Source organism: Ceratotherium simum, chromosome 24, assembly GCF_057802395.1.
Source record: "Ceratotherium simum simum isolate JZ-2026a chromosome 24, ASM5780239v1, whole genome shotgun sequence".
In the NCBI taxonomy this organism is placed as follows: Eukaryota; Metazoa; Chordata; class Mammalia; order Perissodactyla; family Rhinocerotidae; genus Ceratotherium; species Ceratotherium simum.
In genome coordinates, this window is record NC_141923.1 from 16,490,229 (window position 1) to 16,512,577 (window position 22,349).

Below are 22,349 nucleotides of genomic sequence, written 5' to 3' on the forward strand. Positions count from 1 at the left end.
ACTTGGACATAATTTATCCTGAGTTATGTTTGCAGATGAGGTGTTTTGACTAACAATGAATATAAATCAAAATATTCTTTTGGGCACATGTAGTATCTTGGTGTTTAACACATGAAATCTTAAGAACTGAAATTCTTGGAATCAGAAGAGGTTGTGATTTCCTTTTCATTTTTATAACTTTATGCAGAAAAGTATGGAATGTGTGTTTCAGCTGCCCGAAACAGGTTATGTAGAGAAGTATATCTAGCTTAATTTTGTGTTTGAAGTTTGTAAAACATCAAAAATGCATGCTCCATTTTGACTGGTGAAGACACCAGTACTGTATACAACAAAATAATGGTGAACATTTAGACATGAGGAATTGTATAATGGTTTTATCATTGTTATAGGACCTTGTGTTGGAGCTTGTTTTTGGCTATCGAGGCAGAGACTGTAGGAATAATGTTCACTATTTAAATGATGGTGATGATATAATTTATCACACTGCGTCTGTTGGAATTCTGCACAATGTTGCTACAGGTAGGAAACCCTGATTCTCTGTCCCCTAATTTTTTTTAATTTAGAATTTTTTAGGTAGCATCTTAAAATTCTTTGTTAAAACTATGAATAATTAAAATGCATGAGTCCAGAATATAAATATTTCATACTGTAGAACTTTCTAGTAATATTTCAAGTAACCAAATTTACAGTCTCAAGAGGGTATAACACAGCAGAAAGGATTTCATAATGCAGAGTGCTCAGAGGTCTCTATTAGAAGTGACAGTTTACTGTATGTTAAAACCATGTTTTATAGTGAAATATTTGTAACTTGATTCTATTTCCCTGTTACCTTAACATGAAAATGGATGGTTCGGATGGTTGTCTCAGATAGTGACTTTAGCTTGTTGGGTGAGTGATTGCTGGGAGTGAGGTGGGTGGTGTTCTTTCTGAGGCCTTGGAAAGCCAAGGAAGTTAGGTAAGCAAGCTGCTTGCCTGTGGCTTTACTGATGATACCTTGTTTGATTCAAGAAGGTGAGAAAGTATTTCTTGATGTTTATTTAACTGATTGGATTGTTGAAAAGCAAATGAAATTCTCTTAGCATCGTTTGATGACCAATGATGTGATAATCCTACCAGTGATACTCAGACTTTAATTTTGAATTCTGTTTTATTACATATAATTGTAAACTTCATAAAGTCTGAAAATTGGAAGTAAAAATAGAGATCATCTAGTCCAAACATTTCTGGCTTTTTCGATAGCTTCACTCTGAATAGGTAAAGAGTGGATTATGTGAGTCATAATCCCCCACCTCTGGTCAGTATTAATCATTAATATGACCTTTCTGTTTTGGTTTCCTAAAGAAAAGGATTCACCAAGATCACACAGAAATCAGTGGCAATTTTCCATTTAAGAATTTTAGTCATTTAAAAAATACCACTTAGAGAGAAAATCTTTAATTGAGGCTTCACGTATCCTTCAAAGAGAATAGAGAGAATAAGACAAGCTAGAAAGGAATGCATGTGTAAATATAGTTTCATGTTTATACTTGTAATTTTCTTTTTAATTTTCTCATTTGTAATTAATCACCTTTCTAATGATTGGGTGTAGAGAGAGGGGGCAGAGGGAAGACTAGATACTTGCTCCAGTTCTGATTATTTGGCCTCTCACTGGTATGGGGATACATTGCTATGTTCATAGTCTAAGAAGTCTTGATCTATTAGCTGATCTACTGATTTAGCCAACAGCACATATAATTGCTTATTTGTTCCTTTAACTGAACTGTCAGCCTTGGAAAATATGAAGCACATTTCACTTTGAGAACAAGTTTTAAAGTAATATTAGATTTGTTAAATGTCATTGTTAAATTTGTTTTGTTTTGTGCTTTTGGAGGACCTAGTACTGATGGCCCTCTGTAATCTGGACCCAGCCTACCGTCCTGACCTCATTTCCCACCTCTCTGTTTTACTGGCACAAGGCCACCTTTATTACCTCCTGCATGGTCATAGTCTGCTAAGGTCTCTTCACTGTCACTACTACTAGATGAATCACATTACTTCTTTGATCACAATTCTTTAGTACCTCCCCACTGACCACAGAATAAATATGAAACTTAATAGACTAGCATTTGAAATCCTCTGTAATTCTAGTTCCAACTTGCCTTTCCAACCATATTTCTCACTTTTCTTCTTCATGACCTTACACTTCAGCCAAATGAGCCATTTATATGCATACCCAATACTTTCCTGCTTTTGTACCTTTTTACCTGGAGTACCCCTCCCCACCCATCTTCACATTTACAAAATCTGTCATGTCAGTCCAGGAGTGCCACTTACCCGTGATAAGAAGAATCTTTTCTGCTACGTAATTCCCGTAGCATTTTGATCTTGAACTCTTTTGTGGCACTTGATGTCTTCAGCTTTGTAACCCATGGTTTATGTGATTTGGGGCTCTATCCCTTTAAGGATTTCTGAGTCCTTTTTTTCATCCTTATGATGATATGCACATATTAAGTGCTCAAAAAATATGTATTAAATAAGGAAGTTAAACAGCAGTTTATTGTTCAGGATAAGTGCATTTGACGGTTACACCTTAAAGTTTTCAAATTTAATTCTCAAATTTTTTTTTATAGGAACTCAGAGTTTTTATCAGGAACATAATGATGATATTCTGTGCCTCACTGTAAATCAGCACCCCAAATTTATCAACATAGTGGCAACTGGCCAAGTAGGTATGTTTCTATATTTTAAAAAGAAACAATTTTAAGTCATTGTCTTGTTTAAATTAATTCAACATCCTGGGGAAAAAAATAAAATATATTTATGTATTGTTCAAAATGTATTTGTACATAAAGCACACACCCAGTTTTACCATATTATTTGCTTCTTGGTAACTTACTTTCACTTTGGTTATCTGAGTTGGTTCAGACAGTTCAGAATTAAGAATAATCTGTTTTATGGTGGTTGAAATAGTTGGATTTAGGCCTTTAGCAGAAATTTCTGATCACTAAAAAGGTTTAATTTCATAGCATATGAAGCAGAAAGGAAGAATTTGAGGAGAAAATGGTAAATAAGGGGAGCCAGCAAGTAACTAGACTGAAGGGGCAGAACATCTGCTCCAGCAGGGGGTAGGCTGGAAAGAAGGGAGCCAAGTCTGTTCCATGGTAGGAAATCCCTTCTGCCTTTTTCTTTTCTTTGGTGTTGGTCTAATTTGCCAACTGTTTTGAAATCACCTGTTTTGTTATCTTCTTTTAACTCTATAAAAAACTTAAAGACCATAACTCGGCAAGCAAAATGATGAGAGGATGGCATGTCTATTTAGGACATATCTACCAATCAGTGATCACTATGAATACTACGTAATAGATGTGGTCAGTGAGACCTTCACAACTCTGGGACAGTTTGTAGAAATGATTGGAATCATTGGGTTTATTGGATCTCAGTGAGCCTCAATTGCTAAGCCAGCTTTCCAGGTGTCTTTTTCTTCTTGAATAAGAGAATTCATCCTTTTAATATCTTCATTTTTCATACAGGTACTAAATTGATCAGTTAGAAACTTGTTCTCTGGGTTGCTTATTTCTACAATTATGCCCTTATATTATACAAAGACCCTTGTATTCTTCCTTTCTGTAAAGTTTTCTACAATACTTCACCCTTTATATACAAAATACTCTAGTCTTTGAATATAAATGCATAGGTCTAGCCCCTTTTTGCGCTAAGTTTTTTGAAATTGAAGTCTTATTTTTACTCTGCAGGAGGAATGAGAGACAATGTTATCATTGTGGTCACAAAAGCACCAAGTTCAGTGCCTCTTGGCATACAGTTATTGCTCAGTTAATTTTTGAATAAATTTATTTATACGGCAAATTTATTGAGCACCTACCTTGTGTGAGGTATTGTTCTAGGTGCTGGGAATACACGCAGCTTACAAAAAAAGACAAAGTCTCTATGTTAATAGAATTTACATTCTGTGAATAGAATTCTAGAAGGTATGGTTTTTTCATTTCCCAACTTTGTTCCTTCTCCTTTTCTTTCCCCTTCTCTGCTAAGCAACTTTGGTTAACATATTAGTGCTGTAGTTTTCTCTTTTGACTAAGAAGTGTCGTGGTCACAAATTAAGCTTTCATGAAATTTGACCCTCTTCTCCACTTCTTTCCTTTTTTTATTGATATATAATTGACATATAGCACTATATTAGTTTCAGGTATACAACATAATGATTCGATATATGTATTCTTTTTATTTTGCAAGGCAACACCATAGGGAATGTGGAATGGCTAATTATCTCCCCCCTCTCTCCTTCCAAGTCAAAGTCCAGCAGTGCAGAGGTGAATTTTAGATCATGTTTGTACCCCATGCCTTGTACCCTTCTAGAAAAGAGATAACAAAAATTCTTCACTGATGACTAGTTAAGATAACTCAAGAGAAGACCAAAGAATGAGGGACTTTTTCTCTTCTGAACCTAAAGAGAATTGAATCAGTAGTTACTTTGCCTGCCAAGTTTGTTTAATACCTGCCAAGCACAGAACACTGCATAAAATGTTTATGTTTCTCTGTTAAAAATCATGTAGATCATAGAGGAATTGAAATATTTGCTTTTGTGGTATTTTAGCCAGTTACATTCAAACTTTTATTTTTTCTTGGCTAGAATCTTGGAATCTCAGGGCCAAATATATCATTTTATCCAGTTTATCATTAGGTGTTTGAATCTCCTGTATAACATCTCTGATTAAGGACCTCCTACGTATACTTGAACCTCGTTGTCACCTAATGCCTAACAAAATAGCCTAGCTTCTCCGTAGGAAGCTCTGTTATAAAGTGCTTCTTCATATAAAACAGAAATCTGCCTCTCTTTAATTGCAACTCATTGGTCTTCATTCTTTGGGCACCTAGAACAGCTAGTTGCTTATTCCCATAACATTATCTTCCAGTATTTGGAGAGAACTGTCATATTCTCCCCGAGTCTAATCTACTACTTCCCTTTTAGAAGGCCCACTTCGGACATCCTGCAACTACATTCCATGGGACAAAGAGTACTTGAGAGCAATGGGATTGCTTTCCATGGGGGAACCTGCCTCCCACTGGACCATGGTTTGGATAACTGAAATCCTAGAATTCTCTATCAAATAGTCCTAAACCTACTTCTGGGCCTGCTTGAGACCCTTCTCTGAGTCCATGCTCCTAATGGTAGATTGAACAACCAATGTGAGCACTCTTGAGGAATACCCAAGGAGCAGCTGTTCATTGGAATGGTGATAATGGAGTTTTGATGTGCCCATGTGAGCTTCCATGGCTCCTTGTGGTGTGGGATAAAGCTGGGAGTGGGATAAGGCTATCTCATGCTGCCCAAAACTCTAAGAGCTCTAAATTTGAACCAGGCCTTCCAGGTCATTATAGGGATGTACTTGTCAAAATAGGAGGATAGAACATATTTCATTTAATGATCTTATCTTGATTGATAACTTTAAAGTATTTAGGCCTCTGATGTTTAGGTCTTTATTTGTACTCTTGTCCCAGGCCCTGCAGATATTCAGGGACAAGCCTGGTCTTCAAACCACAAACCCTCAGTCTTTCAACCATTCTTCATGTGGCATAGTTTCAAGTCCTCTCACCATTTGGTTGTTATCAGAGCATGTTCTGAACTAAAAGTGGTATTTCCTGAGTGGTCTGGTCAGCAGAATCAAGTAATTTATTCTCTTTTCTCTCATATTCCCGCTCAGGACACTATGGGCCTACGTTATCAATATATCCTTGAAATCATTATTTCCTAGGGCTATAAGGCTCTACCAAAGCAAAGAATAATCATCTTTCTTGAAAGGATCCCTAAATGTTTACTCCTTTCTTTCTTGCTAAAGACTGGTAAAATTTTGGCTAATAGCTATTTTCATCACAAATATAATTTGCATAGGCTTTCATGTTTTCTTCTTGGCAATCTTTTACTCATACAGAAAATGTTTAGTTAAAAAAAAATTAAGAAAGGGATTAATTTGTGGCCTGAATTAAGAACTTTGTCTTTCTTGAGTTATATGATAACTTTTGCCATCATTTCTCTCAGAAGGTTTAGATCTAATTCTTTCCTGCAAGTGGAGACGCATTAAAACTCCAAAAGGTCTATTAACAGTTTGCTTGGTAACCAAAGTAAGGGTCATGTCAATTTAAACCATATCAATATTATTTTAAAAGTTGTTATAATTAAAATTTCATGTAGCTCATTAAATACAAAGAAAATGAAGTATTGATCCAAAGATTGAAATGTCATATTCATAGAATGTTAATATGTATGTCTAATTGGAATTAGTGGCTTCACTTAAAAACGGTTTACTCAATTTCATGTAATAAAATAAATTTTATATATGATACTTTATTATATAAATTATTTTAAAATTATTATTTTGTGATAATTGAGTTTTTACTTTTAATATTTATGTTATTTATGGATAATTATTTTTCTGCTACTTTTCCATTATAGGTGACTCAGCAGACATGTCAGGTAAAGAAAATTAATCATTTTATGTTTTAGTTATATTGTTTAGTAATGATAGCCCAAATTTTTATAGAGTAATAAGATATTTGAACCTATTTTAGATTTTTTTTCTTTTTTTGTGAGGAAGAGATTAGCCCTGAGCTAACGTCTGATGCCAATCCTCCTCTTTTTTTTTTGAGGAAGATTGGCTCTGAGCTAACATCCGTGCCCATCTTCCTCTACTTTATACGGGACGCCGCCACAGCATGGCTTGACAAGCAGTGCATCAGTCTGCGCCCGGGATCCAGACCTGCGAACCCTGAGCTGCCTAAGCGGAGCGAGCGAACTCGAGTGCTACGCCACTGGGCCAGCCCCTTAGATTTTTTTTAAATGAAGAATAAACACATCATTTTAATGTCATGCTTGAGCCCAATCTGCTATAGTAATAATAGTTTTTTTAAGAAACTAATATTTTTTTACCTTTTTAGTGTGCCTAGCACTTTTGTAAGCACTTTACATGTGTTACCTATTTAGTCATTACAAGAATTCTTCATGGTGGGTATTAACTTACCAATGTCATATAGTTTGTAAGAATGGAGGTGGGATTAAAACTTAATCTTAAATATGAATCAATAAATTTTATTGCCTAAAAATTTTTTCATTATTTTTATATACCATCCCAATTATTGCACATATTAGATCAACAGATTATTTAAAGATTTAAAAATGACTTTTTATTATTATTCTGACCATGACTTTGTGAATTTAAAAAGCTATTAGATGAACAATGCATGTTCATTGTTTTTAGATGTTATAATAACTATGCTTTTTCAACTCGATTTTCAGTTTGCATAATATAGTACGAATTGGCAGTTTGATAAGAAAACATTTCCCCGTGATTTGTATCTATTTCCCTCCCCTCCTCCAGGGTAAAAAGCATGACTTTGTGATTTGGCTATTCACCTACAAATGTATTCAGCACAAGCAAGGTCCTTGCTGTCTTGGTTACACTCAAAAGCAGGGGTTGGCAAACTATAGCCCTTGGGCTAAATCTGGCCTGCTGTCTGTTTTTATATAGCCCATGAGCTAAGTATAGTTTTTATTAATTTAAATAGCTGGAAAACATCAAAAGAAGAATAAAATTTCACAAAACATGAAAATTATATGAAATTCAAATTTCACTATCTATAGAGAAAGTTTTATTGGACACAGCCATGCTCATTCAGTTACATATTGTCTATGGCGGCTTTTGTGCTACAATAGCAGAGTTGAGTAGTTGTAACAGAGACTGTATATGACACTGTCATTGCTTTGCCCTGCTGCTTGGCACACTACAAATTGCAGTGATGCAGTTATAACCTGACAGATTTTGAGTGCTATGTTTATCTCTGTACTACAAGACTTTTTATTTTTTAACCAGTATGTATCTATCATGTCAAAACAAGGGGAAAAAAGAAAGTGGGCTTTGACTGTCACACTTTTAAGGCACAGTGAAGTATGGATTATAGTGTTATCAAATTAGACGGTAAAACATGTTTATTGTGCAATGATACTATAGCTGTGCTAAAAGAAGACAATATATGTCAACATTTTCATACTAAACTTTATCACAAGATTCTCAACTCACAGGAAAGCAAACAATCAGAAAAATTAGAAAATTTAAAACAGAATATATCATCACAACAGAATTTCTTCACAAAAATAAAAAATAAAATGAGGCTACAACCAAAGTAAGTTTCTCAGTGGTTCATTTGTTAGCCAATCAAGAAAAGTTGTTTACTGACTTGAGTTAAATAAGTCATGTTTGATTGCAGCAAACATGTGTTCAGGGAAAATAAACTTAAGACTGTTAGCTTTTGGGGAAAAACTGTTGCTAAAAGAGTTGAGGACATTGGGAACAGCATCAATAGTTAAAAACAAGACAAAAAAAAGGAGACAAATGATTTTGAATGGTTTCCCTTGGCTCTTGATTGGTTGAGAAATGTTGCCAGTTGTTTATTTGAGGAATCAGTGCCGTCTTTTAAGTGACTGAAGATATAGCCTCTATGAGTAATCTCCTTGGAACTACTACAAAAGATACTATTTTCAAAGAAGTTAAGGAATTATTAATTCAGTACAACCTGAAGTGGAATATGTTAAGATGTATTACAACTGATGGCGGTAAAAATATGTGTGGAGCTGGAGCAGAAAAAAGGGATAGTTGGTTAAGTTTACGAAGCTTATTGAAATTTAAGGGATTTAAAGTCTATGGTTATTTGTTGTGTTATTAATCAGCAGGTAGTCTGTGGAAAATATTTCAATCTCTCATGCGTTAGTGAGCCTCAGTATTTTGTTACTGAGAGTCAGCAGTTAACTTCATTTGCTCTCATAGACTTAACCATCATCAGTTCCGTGAATTTATGTTAGAAACAGAGGCCGAATATCCTGACTTACCCTATCCCCACAGCAGTTCAGTGGTTTAGCGGTAGTAAAGTTTCATTGCAGTTTTTGGAGCTCAGAGCCAAGACTGAAATTTTTCTGAATGAGAAGAGCTGTCCTCAGTCTCTATTATGGAAAACTGAATGGCTTTGTAAATTAGTTTTTGCTGCAGGCTTGATAATGTTGCTTAATGAATTCAACCTGAAATTACAATTGAGGTTCTTATATGTGAGACTTATACTGTGGTAAAGTCATTTGATGACATCTAGTATTTGAATCACAGGTAATGCCAAACTGCATTATACACTTCCCATACTGTCAAAAATTAAAACAAGAAGCAAGATTCCCATTCCCACACAGATTTGCAGCAAATATATTTTCTGGGCTCAAACTACAGTTCCAGCAGCATTTTTCAGATCTTAATGCAAGTGCCAAGAAAATTTCCATATTTCAAAATTAACTATACAATTGAGGAACTTCCCCCAACCTTCAATTTAAAGTGATTATTCTGTAATGTAATACATGCTAAAAGACAAATATTGAGACAAGACCCTAACAGAACTAAATGTCTTCCAAGTGATTAATATGCTCAATTAAAATCATATGCTTATGGATTGGTATTTGTATTTGGCAGTACCTATGTGAGGCATTTTCAAAGTTGAAATGTGTAAAATTATTACAGATCATCATTAACAGACGAACATTTGTAGTCAATTTTGATGATAAAGAACTCTGAACCCACTAAAAGTGAATTATTAACCCCAAAATATTTATAAAAATCTTCACTCAATGAATTTTATCAATAAAAAATTTGTGGAAATTTTTTTCTATCGTTACACAAGTACCTGCCTAGTATCTTCAATTTTGCCTCTTATCTACCCTTTACAGAAAAAATTTGCTGACTCCTGCTCTAGAAGGAGACAGGCAATAAATAGGTAAATTTTTTAAAATAACATGATCTGAGATGGTCATAAATGTGATAAAAACAACAAACAGGGTGATGGCAATGAAACAAAATGTTTATTTTCTCAGAGATGGTAACATTTAGCTAGGCCATGAATTATACAAAAAAATGATATCTGAGAGGTGATCTGGGGGCTCTGGGCTGAGGCCTGTTTTGGGGGTCCCAAGACCACCCACGTATTCAGTGATTCACTAGAAGGAGTCACAGGACGCTGAGACAGTTAGAGCTATAGCTTATTACAGTGATCAGCAAGAGAAAAAGACACATCAGGTGGAGTGTGGAGGGTCTAGGCACAGGCTTTCTGTGTCTCCCCCAACACACTGCCCCAGGGGTCATACAGAACCTGCTTCCTCCACCAGTATTCCGATGCAGCAATGCAGGTGCAGTGTTTCTGCCCAGGGAAGTCCACTTAAGACTCAGAGACCGGGGTCTTTACTGGGGGCTGGTCACATAGGCACAAAGCCACAGCTACTGTAGTATTATGCTCCCAGAAGAAAGCAGGTATTCAGTGCCCCAGGTGGACAAAACAACCTTATCAACATAGGGAACATTTCAAAAATCAAATTCTTACACACTAGCCAAGGGCTAGCCCAGCAAGCAGGCCCTTCTAATGATAGTAACCTTACCTCTTTCCTATGCAGGCCCTAAAGCGGGATCAAGAAACAGTAAGGTCAGTGTAACTGGAGTAAGGCCTCTGAGGTGAACTTAGAGAGAGAGGGAGGAGTCAGTCACGCAGAGCTCTGCAGGTCATGGAGAGGAGTGTGGATTCATGCTAAGTGCAGGGTTCATCATTGGGGAGCTTTAAGCAAGGGAATGACGTGACCTAATTTATACTTTGAGGATATCACTCTCTGCACTATTGAGAATGTAGAGAGGAAAGAGAAATAATCAGAAAATTAGGAGGCTATTGTAGTAGTCCAAGTGAAAGACATTTTTAGACTAGGGTGATAGGAGTGAAAATGGAGAGAACTAGACAAATATAGGATATATTTTGAAGGTAAAGCCAGCAGTCTTTTCTAATGAAGTGGATGTGGGGGCATAACAGAAAGTGAGGAATCAGGCTGTTAATTTTTTGCTTGAGCAGCTGGCTAAATGAGATGGGGGAGGGGGCCGGCCCCATGGCTTAGGGGTTAAGTGCGCGCGCTCTACTACTGGCGGCCTGGGTTCGGATCCCGGGTGCGCACCGACGCACCGCTTGTCCAGCCATGCTGAGGCTGTGTCCTACATACAGCAACTAGCAGGATGTGCAGCTATGACATACAACTATCTACTTGGGTTTTGGGGAGAAAAAGGGAAAAAAAGGAGGAGGATTGGCAATAGATGTTAGCTCAGGGCCAGTCTTCCTCAGCAAAAAGAGGAGGATTAGCATGGATGTTAGCTCAGGGCTGATCTTCCTTACAAAAAAATAAATAAATAAAATAAATTAAATGGGGGAATACTTTGGGAGAAATAGTTGAGCAGGGAGCAATTATCCACAGACATAAGGAATGAAGGGAGTATAGGTTCAAATGCAAGAAGACTGGTAGGTTTGGGAGTGGGAAAAGAAGGAAGCTCCTGTCTGATGGCTTCTGTGTTCTCTATTTCATCAGCTGAGAGTGAGGAGATGGTGAAGTAGGTGGGGGATAAAGTTTTGAAATTGTCACTTAGGAATGTGGGAGAGTAAATATATGTATTAGAAAAGATATGGTATAATTACTATTTGAGTACATTAAATGTGTTTTGAGTAGACACTAAGGGAACATCTTTTGTCTCTGACAAAGCTTTTTCAGCCCACCTAAGACTCTGTATCAGGAGCTAAGAATTACACATTTTTGATCCTTAAGGCAAATCAAAGAGAGAGAGCTCTCTCTCTGGCCTTGATTACTATTTGTCACAATAGTCAGCTGTCCATTAAATGACTTTAGTGGTCTACAGTGTGCCCTCTACGACAGAAAATAAGGAAATTTATTAGCACACAAGAGTGAAGAGGGAGGCTGGTTTGCTGAGTTTGCTGAATCAGGAGCTCCATGATGTGCTTCCCATCTCTTCCACTTCCCACCCACAGCCTTGGCTGCATGCATAAGGCTGATTGCATTTGTGGTCATAAAAGGACTGCCAGTAGCAGTTAAAAGTTCCGTGCTTCCTTGCTTTTTCATCCAGTGGGAAAGTGGATAAAAACCCTTTTCAAATCCATGACATAAAAGCTCTTCCTTTTAGCGTGCTTGAGTCATTTTAAGACATGAGCCAAACTCTGTACTAAGACGACACTAGGGGAATACCATGTGCTGATTGGCTTAAATCTGGGTCACTGAACTAAAATCACTGATGTCGGGGGTGGGGGAGTGGGAGTGGGAGGGGGTTGGGGGTACGGGAAAGTGTGATCACAGTGTGCTCAAACTAATCAGTGAGCATGCAGTGTCTTTCCCCTGTATCACTTGCACTACATGAGGGAGGAGTGGATTCCTGAATAAAACTGGCGCTTTATTAAGAAAGAAAAAGGTGCGGTGGCATGGTGGCACAAGCGGTTAAGTGCGCGCTCTGCTTCGGCGGCCCAGGGTTCACAAGTTCAGATCCCTGGCACGCACCAACGCACCACTTGTTAAGCCGTGCTGTGACGGCATCCCATATAAAGTAGAGGAAGATGGCCATGGATGTTAGCTCAGGGCCAATCTTCCTCAGCAAAAAAGAGGAGGATTGGGATCAGATGTTAGCTCAGGGCTGATCTTCCTCAGGAAAAAAAAAAGAAAGAAAGAAAAAGGGAATGGATGCTGGGTGTACAGCAAAGAGTTGTCCACTCCAGAAACTAAAGGGCAAAATACAATTAGCACACTTAATGGCCTATATTGAAATTTTGTTTTAAAATATAGTTTTTATTATGCTGCATCAAAGGCAAACTGGAGGTTGGGGAAAGAATATCCTTTAAAACTTTGAATCTTATGAGATCCAATTCGTAATTTAAAGGAATCTCTATACTGGAGAGTAAGAGTCAAGAATGGTGATGAAAAGGTAGTGGGACTGATTTTCCAGAGATAGCTTGCCATGATGGAAAGAGCAAGAATAGGACCTGGGTACTGACGACAGCACACCTCTGCTGGCTCTGCCAGCTCTGAGTTGTGTGTGGCTAAGGGCAAGTCACTTAACTTCTCTGAGCCTGAGTTCATGTGAAAACATACTGCCTAGAAGCAGGGATTAAAAAGTATGAAATGTCCCCGGTAACTTGCTGGCCCATGTTAGGCACTCATTTCTGGTGGCCTACAGGAAGGGGAGGAATAACAGTGGTATCCAGGGGCTGGCCTCAGGCGTAGCGCTTAAGTGTGTGTGCTCCCTGCTGGCTGCCCGGGTTCGGATCCTGGGCACGCTCTGATGCACCGCTTGTCAGGCCAGGCTGTGGCAGCGTCCCACATAAAGTAGAGGAAGATGGGCAGGATGTTAGCTCAGAGCCACTCTTCCTCAGCAAAAAGAGGAGGATTGGCATGGATGTTAGCTCAGGGCTGATCTTTCTCACTAAAAAAAAAAAAAAAAGAGTGGTAGCCATGCTACTGTAGCATAATGAATGACCATTTCAAATTATAGGAGAAAATAAAATATATTTAATAACATAATTTAATCTTGCTATAGTAAGTTATGCCTTGAGAATTTCCACAGATTTAAGTCATGTAATGTTACTGGTGTAAGTTTAGAACAGTCTAAATGTGCAGCAATCCCATAATAGTCATACCTGTATGTTTTAAAACAAATTTCTGGTATAAGCTTCTTACCGTCTTGTTTAATTTTTTATAAAAGTTTGAAAAGCTCAGTAATTCAATTTACTTAAGATAACTTGCGGGGCCGGCCCCGTGGCTTAGCGGTTAAGTGTGCACGCTCCGCTACTGGCGGTCCGGGTTCAGATCCCAGGCGAGCACCGACGCACCGCTTCTCCGGCCATGCTGAGGCTGCGTCCCATATACAGCAACTAGCAGGATGTGCAACTATCACATACAACTATCTACTGAGGCTTTGGGGAAAAAAAATGAGGATGATTGGCAATAGATGTTAGCTCAGAGCCGATCTTCCTCAGCAAAAAGAGGAGGATTAGCATGGATGTTAGCTCAGGGCTGATCTTCCTCACAAAAAAAAAAAAAAGATAATTTGCTATTTAAATTTTATTTAAATAGAACTCTTTGTAATTTGCGGCATAGTAAATTTGGAGACAAAAGAACTGAGTGATGTTTCTTGAAAATCCATTATCTACCTCATCACATTTAGGCATATGTAGTTTACAGATTGCCCAGAAGTGCTTTTTGTAAACATATAAAAATGTTTCTCTATTGTAGAAGACGTGTATAATATTTATCGCTGGCAAAAATTATAGAGTGATCTACCAGTATGTATTTACATTTTAGATCTAAAACACCTAAAATTCCGTATTGAGATTAAGTTTACCAGTCCCTCATATCCTTTGACTTTTATTTAATGACAAACATTCTAATTTTAGTCCAGTACTTAAATTATTGTGGTCAATTTTTTACATATAAATATCCTATTTTATTTTATGGTAAAATTTTAGTCTATTTCCTCGTAGTTTTGATTTTTTACAGTTGCATAAATCTTTAAACAATTTTTACTTAATGATACTCAAATTCCTGGTTTAATATATTTTAACTGCTTTGAAGAACTTGTCAGATTTAATGTATCATTGTATACTGTAAATTGTAGATGATATACAATATATAGTCTAAATTTATCAGAATATTTTCTTTAGAGACCAGAATTTCTTTCTGCATCAAATGATTTTAAGGCAGTATGCCTTATTTAACATTTCTCTATTTTTGCAATATTTGTAGCAGATTTATAATTTGAAGCAAATGCACTTCAGTATTTTGATTATCTTACTAAAAGTACTTAAGTTCTGAGACTGAATTCGCTGCTGAGTTGACTTATCTGTTCATTTCCATGGGGTGCAGTTCATGACATAAGGACAATGCAAAGCTGTGATTTTTTAACTTAGAAAATGCAGAGAATTGGGAAAAATTTTTGAGCAGTAGACACGGCTACCCAAGGTGAATAACAACAAATATAATTTTTTAAAAAGATTAGCAGCTTTGGGCCGGCCCCGAGGCTTAGTGGTTAAGTGCACGCGCTCCGCTGCTGGCGGCCTGGGTTCGGATCCCGGGCGTGCACCAACACACTGCTTCTCCGGCCATGCTGAGGCCGCGTCCCACATACAGCAACTAGAAGGAAGTGCAGCTATGACATACAACTATCTACTGGGGCTTTGGGGGGAAAAGTAAATAAAATTATAAAACAAAGAAAACATTTAAAATAAAAAGATTAGCAGCTTTATTTCTCCCATAAAATCCTGTTTAAAAAAAAAATTATGTCTTACAAAGTGATATGAACTTAGCTTTTGACCAGATATCTATATGGTTGGAAATTTCTTTTGAGGTCATTCAAGTGGTTTCCTATCTGTTGCTTTCTCAATTTGCTTTTCATCTCTCCTTCGGATAACATAAGTACTGAATATACCCTGGTATTTAATTATTATGTAATATTTATGTATTTCTCCACATAATTATATAAAAATTTAACATGTATCTAAAATATGCATTATTTTTGAGGAGTTGTTTAAAGTTGTGATTGCCATTGCCTTTCTAAATGCTGTTTTCTCAAAAGTGCAATTTGAACTATAGCCTGAAGAAGTATTCTGTGTTTTTTTCCTTTCCTTTCCTTCCTCTTCCCTTTTTTTTCTTTTTTAAAAATTTAGTCTTAGTTTTGAGCTATTTTTTATTAAGTACACAGTCTTTCTTTGGTACATGTTTTTCCATGTTTCAGAGATGAGTATGCATCAGCCTTAGAAATGGAAACACTGGTAATAGGTCTATTACAACTTTTGGATTTTATCTTTATTTAGCTACAGCCCCTTCCATCCACATCTGGGATGCAGTGAACAAGCAGACTTTATCTATACTAAGATGCTACCATTCAAAGGGAGTGTGTGCAGTCAGCTTCAGTGCTACTGGCAAACTCTTGCTGTCTGTGGGACTAGACCCAGAACATACTGTTACCATTTGGAGATGGCAGGAAGGTAGGATTCTTTTTTCTTTGTGATTTTTAAAAATAAGAATACTTAGGTAATGTGAATTCTCTATTCAATATTTGCCTTAACTTGGTAATTGAAACCATTATTCACTACAGCCCTACACGATACATAATACACAGTTGGTGTTATTGTAGGTGTGTTCCACTTTAAAAACCCAGTGAAACTGTAAGTTCAGAAAACATAAATTAGTGAAAGTTATTAATATAAATGATTTACTACTCTTTCAGTAATGAACTATGTATATAAGTGTCTTTGCTAACTTTTATTTGATTGGTTATGGAGAATCTTTTTTGTGTGTGTGAGGAAGATCAGCCCTGAGCTAACATCCACGCCAATCCTCCTCTTTTCGCTGAGGAAGACTGGCCCTGGGCTAACATCTGTGCCCATCTTCCTCCACTTTATACGGGACGCCGCCACAGCATGGCCTGACAAGCGGTGCGTCAGTGTGCGCCCGGGATCCGAACCCAGGCCGGCAGCAGCAGAACGCATGCACTTAACCGCTGCGCCACGGGGCCCGCCCCGAGAATCTTAATCAAGAATGGAAATGAAGTACATTGTAAGTGATAATGGACGATTGGTAGGGCAATATTACTTAACACATTTCAGACACAACTTTTCTGTTCCATATCTATTATAAAAAGTGAAATTCATAGAGCTGCAGAGAAAAAAAATAAGATATGGTTTCTAAAATCTAAAATGCCCCTTAAATGATAATGAAGCTCTCCATAAATACACATATCACTTGCAAAAATATGTAAGCAGGACCCTCTACATTGTACATCATGTGATTGGTAGATAGCAGTACAAGGGACACACCCGCTCTTTTTATAAGCATTTGTTTTTTGAACTGTATATTTTGAATAACTCTTAGATCCTATAAAAATTAGCTTTTTTCTTACGTTAATCTAGATAATTTTGTTGTATCTTTTTTACCAGGCGCCAAAATCGCCAGCAGAGCTGGTCACAACCAACGTATTTTTGTGGCAGAATTCCGACCAGATTCAGATTCCCAGTTTGTCTCTGTGGGAGTAAAGCATGTGAAGTTCTGGACACTGGCAGGAAGGGCTCTTCTTAGCAAAAAAGGGCTGCTGAGCACACTGGAAGATGCCCGGATGCAGACCATGCTTGCTGTTGCGTTTGGTGCAGTATGTCTCTTAAAATGCGTGTGGTAGTGTAACTTTGAATTATGTAAATTAAGCTACTTGAATTTTCTTGCCTTAGATACATAAGCCACATCAATGTTGTGTGTATGGCACTGTAATCCACTAATCATTCAGATATGTCCTGGTCATGCATGTACTTCATCTTTCAGAATCTGATACTTTCGGAAATCACAGAGTGGAAAAGAAAATTAATGAGGAAGGATTATGATGAAACAGTTGAGTCCTTGGGCCACTGCCATTCTCAAAAGCCTTCATTAATTTTGTAATTGTCACCGTAAATCTCCTAGGTCCTAAAAATTTGTCGGAATAAAAGAAAGATGAATCAAGAAATGTAATTTTCAGATGTTTAAGGTGGTACTTGGGTTTTAGGATTTCCTTTGCTTTCTGTCATCTTAACTCACTGTTTATCACATAGTTGGAAGTACTCTGGGCCGGTGTCTCTCATTCAGGGGAAGAAGCAAGAGAGCAGGATTGCTGGTATTAATAGAAAAAGTGTTCAAGAGCCATTCCCTCCCCGCCCCCATCCCCTCTGGCCTTGTGGTTTATAATCCACATATCTTTCCTTTAATACCCTGCCCTGGCCAAGCCTTTTAAATCCTTTGGTGCATCAAAAAAACCTAAGTGGATTTCTTCACTAAAGTGTTTATGTGGGTATGTAATACTTGAAGGAAGAAAATTATAATTTTCGAACCTTTAAGGACACTTGTGTTTTTGAGAAAAAGACCATTGAAAATATTGGTCATGCCATGTCAAACTTCAGTTAAATATTTTGGGAATTCTTAATATAAGACCAGTAATTCCTTTCCAGAAGAAACACCCACACATTCAAATGCTTCTGGCACTTAATTTGCCCATGTAGATTAACTTTCTTTACATATGAAATTCCTTGTGTAGTCAATTGCTCATTCCCAATAGAAAATAAACTTGAGGATTAAAATAGTCATAATTGACTTTTTCTGTTTGAAGCAACAGTGCCATCAGTAAGGATGTGTTATTTCATAACAAGGTGGGTTGACGTTTAGTTGACGCCTCTGAGTATCCTGTATGCTAGGGGCTGTGAAAGAGCAGGGGAAGTAAAATACTGGTTTCTACACTTGAAACATTTGCATTCTAATCATAGATGAGGCATGAATTAGTGATGCACCTAGTTGACAAATAGAATTGTTGTTATCCACATATGGGATATAGAGAAGAAGCATAAATGCTGAGGAATTTGAAGTAACCTTAAATTGTTGTAGGGAAATTAAACCTACAAACTAGTATTCTCAGAAAGATTAAAGAGAATCTCAGTTTGTTTCATTATAATTCAAAGTCTTATTTTCCTATTGGTTCTTTCCATATTGTTTTTGGCAAAAGATCTTATACCAGTTGCTCTGAAAGTGAAGCTACAATGGGAGGAAAATAGCACATGATGCAGGATTTGCTTTCTCCAGTTTCCGCATAAATGAATTATATCAGAATTGCAATCTCGAAGTGATCTAAAGCATTATTAAACTTCTGTTACCTTCTCAAATTTATCTTATTTTGTATTGACTGCAGAAATGCATTAACTTTTGCTACTTTGATTTTAAGAAATCATGGCAAATGTTAATTTTATATATAACTTCATGAGTTGGCGAAATCTGAAAAACTACAACTTATGCTATAGATAATAGTTCTACTTTCTATGACAAAATACTTTAGCAAAGCTAATAAAAAGTTATTTTCACTTCCTATTCCTATTATTTTTTCATTCTTAGTTATTAATGACCTTTAAGTTATTTCTTGGGCAGGTAGAGAGAGGCAATCCAAAGGGACAATATAAACTAGAATTATTAGAGACTGAACTCCCTCATTTTACACGTGAAAAAACTGATACTCATAAAGGTTAAAAGTCTTGTCTAAGGTTATTCCAGCTAATAAGCAGCAGACCTGGAAAAGAAAAGGGGCTGACAAAGCTAAGTTCAGGTTTTCTGACTCCTGAGTCCACTCTTCTCCCACCACACCATGCTCTGTGTATCAAAGGAGGTGAGACAGGCTTGCACTCACATAGAGAATTGCATCTGTTTGAACTCTGTTTGAACTTTTGATGAGTTTATCTTCCCCTTCCCCGCTCCTTTTCAGAATAACTTGACGTTTACAGGTACCATCAGTGGAGATGTCTGTGTGTGGAAAGATCACATATTGTGTAGAATCGTGGCCAGAGCTCACAATGGGCCTGTGTTTGCCATGTACACCACCCTGCGAGACGGACTTATTGTGACTGGTGGCAAGGAAAGGCCGTGAGTTCTTTCTTTTTACAGCTCTACTGAATGTTTATGCATTGTGATCTACCTGAGGTTTGTGGTTAGTTATTCTATTTATTTCTGGGCTATACGGATTATCTTCTCTGACTTTTCTCCTTATATGCTTCTTACTGCCTTTTTTGTGCCTTCTTGTTGATTCTTATTTCTGGTCTTAAATCACTTCCAATTTTTTCACATTGTAGAGAAATCTAAAGTCCAACAACTGGGATGATAATTTTTCTGAGGTAGTTATCCTGCAAGTTAAGAATTGATTTTCTTAATATCTGTATGCCTGTCCATGGGGGAAATTTTGCCGTCTTGACTGCCTGCTTTTTGTTCAAACTGGATACTAAGGGGTGAAATGCATACTGCTGCATTAGAGAAGGGTGAGAGGGTGCTAGAAACAAACTTTGCCTTGTTTGCTTTTGCTTGAGGCAAACTTAAGATAAAATTGTTTAATACAGGACCTCAAAATTTAAGTCTGAAGAGAGGCCTTTTTCTGAGTGATTTTCAATCTTCCAACAGAAACCAGATAGTATAATTGATTTCCTACCAACATATTCATATGCATGTTAAAATGTAATGTATACATGACCAAAAAGTAAGTGCATTTCAATACAGGATTGAAAGAACCCACATACACTTGTTAAACCCAAATGTGGTAGTTTTTGCCTTTCACATAAAGGAGACTGTATTCTGTTCCATGGGCATGTTTTGACACTTGTGTTTCCCACACATTGTCTAGTCTTGCACACCCCTACTCGTTAGTAGCCTATTAAATCTGTCTCAGTAGGATATTTTAATAATAATGGTAGAAAAGAAATGTGCTTCTCTTTTGGCCCTTAAAATATATTTTATAGCATCTGTAATCCTATTATCTAGCCTTACATTTCTGTTATCCTTTTAACATTAAAAATCATTTTGTACATTTCCTTAATCGAGTACTAAGAGAGAGGATACGTGTATGGGGAGTCTAAATAAAATTATGCTCATGTCAGAAAAATGAATTTTCATAAAATGAAGTTTGCTTCAACTGAATGTTTGACTAAGATACAGTATATCTTAAAATTGCCATAGAAAGTTTAGAAGAATACAAGAAGTAAGTTATAATCAGGGCCTTTTTTGTATTCTTATAATTCAGTATTTGTTTACAATAAAAATTATTTGTAATAGCCAATATTGCTTATTTTGGTTCGGGTTCTTATTTACTTAGGTCAAAAGAAGGAGGAGCAGTGAAACTGTGGGATCAGGAACTGAGGCGATGCCGAGCCTTCCGGCTTGAGACAGGACAAGTCACAGATTGTGTTCGTTCTGTGTGCAGAGGCAAAGTAAGATGTTCTTTGAGCCTTTACGGTGCAGCAGCAAACAGAGAGCAGTTATTCCTGTGGTTCTCTCACCCTTTGCAACTTGACGAATAACACTTAGAGGAGGAGGTGCTTCCCGGTTTGACTCTGCCTTTTCCCTGCTGCTTTCTTTGCAGTTCCACTGTTGGCACATATGCAGTCTCTGCACACTGCAGTGCACAAGATAGGAAGCTCTTCTCCGTCCACGCACTGTATTTAAACCTCCATGTTTTCTTGAATCTGCTAATTCAACTATGGTAGAATTGCATTTCCTTGCCAGTTGACTCATTTTGATTAGAGCAGCTGTCTGCATTTTTCTTAAAAACACACATTTCTGTAAAAAATTTTTACCATGCATGCACTCACAATCAATGTATTTACAGATTATATACATGTGTTATCCTTAGTTGGTATTTTAAGTATTAGTTAAGCTTATATACTTATTTTTAACTAAAATCAATACTTTCTTCCTATATCCTAATGCACTTACACCTCTTTGAAGATCTTCAGACTAAAATATCAGTCGTTGGATAAAAACTAGACTGTTGGTGGTGAACGCAAGGCAGTCTATATGGAAACTGAAATATAATAGTGTACACCTGAAATTTACACAATGTTATAAGCCAATATGACCTCAGTAAAATAAAATAAAAATATCATAGTCAAAGTCAAAACTTTGATGATTGGAGAAGCCGGGTGTATTATCTTAGAGAAAAGTTCTGACATGCAGTGGACTCTGACATGCAACCCAGCCTAGTGCTCATGCAGATGTGCCTCTAGTCATAGAAAACTTGGCATGAGCTAATGATTGGCTTGCTACTAGATTAGTTCAAAGCAAAAAGTTCCCTGAAAGTAGGTTATCTACCTGGAGATAGCATCAGATTCCGCAGGTTAAGGGTTTAATCCTACAAAACTGCACCCCCCATTTCAGACACGAGTCACAAGCCCAGGTTGTTACTTGTGCTTCTGACCAACCGTCTATAGGTTGGGGGTTCCAATGACCCCTCTTTGGACTTCAGATGTCAGTTGCAAATCCAGGTTGTTACCTTTACTTCTGACTGGCTATAAATCAGAGGTTCCCATGACCCCCTCCTTAGGTTCGATTAATTTGCTAGAGTGGCTCACAGAACTCAGAAAAACATAGTACTTACTAGGTCACCCATTTATCGTAAAAGGATGTAACTCAGGGACAGCCAGATGGAAGAGATGCATAGGGAAGGGGTGCGGAGCTTCCATGCCCTCTCCAGGTGGGCCACTCTCCCTGCATCTCCACGTGTTCACCAACTGGGAAGCTCTCTGAACCCTGTTCTTTTGGGTTTTTATGGAGGCTTCATTACACAGGCATGATTGATTAAATCATTGGCCATTGGTGATTGAACTTGATCTCCAGCCCCCCTCCCCTCCCTGGAGGTCAGGGTAGGACTGCAAGTTCCAGCCCTCTAATTATTTGGTTGAGTCTTCTGGCAACCAGCCCCCATCCTTTGGTGGGGTCCAAGTCACCTCATTAACATAACAAAAGACACCTTTGTGGGTCTCATCACTTACGACATTCTAAGGGTTTTAGGAGCCCTATGCCAGAAAAGGGGGACTAAAACCAAATATATATTTCTTATTATAAATCACAATATCATATAAGGCAACAGGGTCTTTCTTACATTATTAAGAGCAACTGCTGTATTACATTAAATACATTGGTCCCA

The 22,349-nt window shown here is 37.3% G+C and overlaps 1 protein-coding gene across 10 annotated transcripts in view; it reads left to right on the forward strand.

The window, feature by feature from the left end:
- The window catches only part of EML5 (EMAP like 5), a 159,792-nt gene that overhangs the window by 130,421 nt on the left and 7,022 nt on the right, over positions 1-22,349 (forward strand). For 9 of the 10 annotated variants that reach the window (XM_087448076.1, XM_087448080.1, XM_014784479.2 and 6 more), the window contains 7 exons: positions 390-519; positions 2,610-2,708; positions 6,446-6,466; positions 15,691-15,864; positions 16,816-17,024; positions 19,146-19,303; positions 20,520-20,634. In XM_087448076.1, the coding sequence (XP_087304202.1) occupies positions 390-519; positions 2,610-2,708; positions 6,446-6,466; positions 15,691-15,864; positions 16,816-17,024; positions 19,146-19,303; positions 20,520-20,634 (906 nt within the window). Of the gene's footprint in view, positions 1-389; positions 520-2,609; positions 2,709-6,445; positions 6,467-15,690; positions 15,865-16,815; positions 17,025-19,145; positions 19,304-20,519; positions 20,635-22,349 lie in introns of those variants that run through there. The other variant, XM_087448083.1, reaches the window with a different exon arrangement.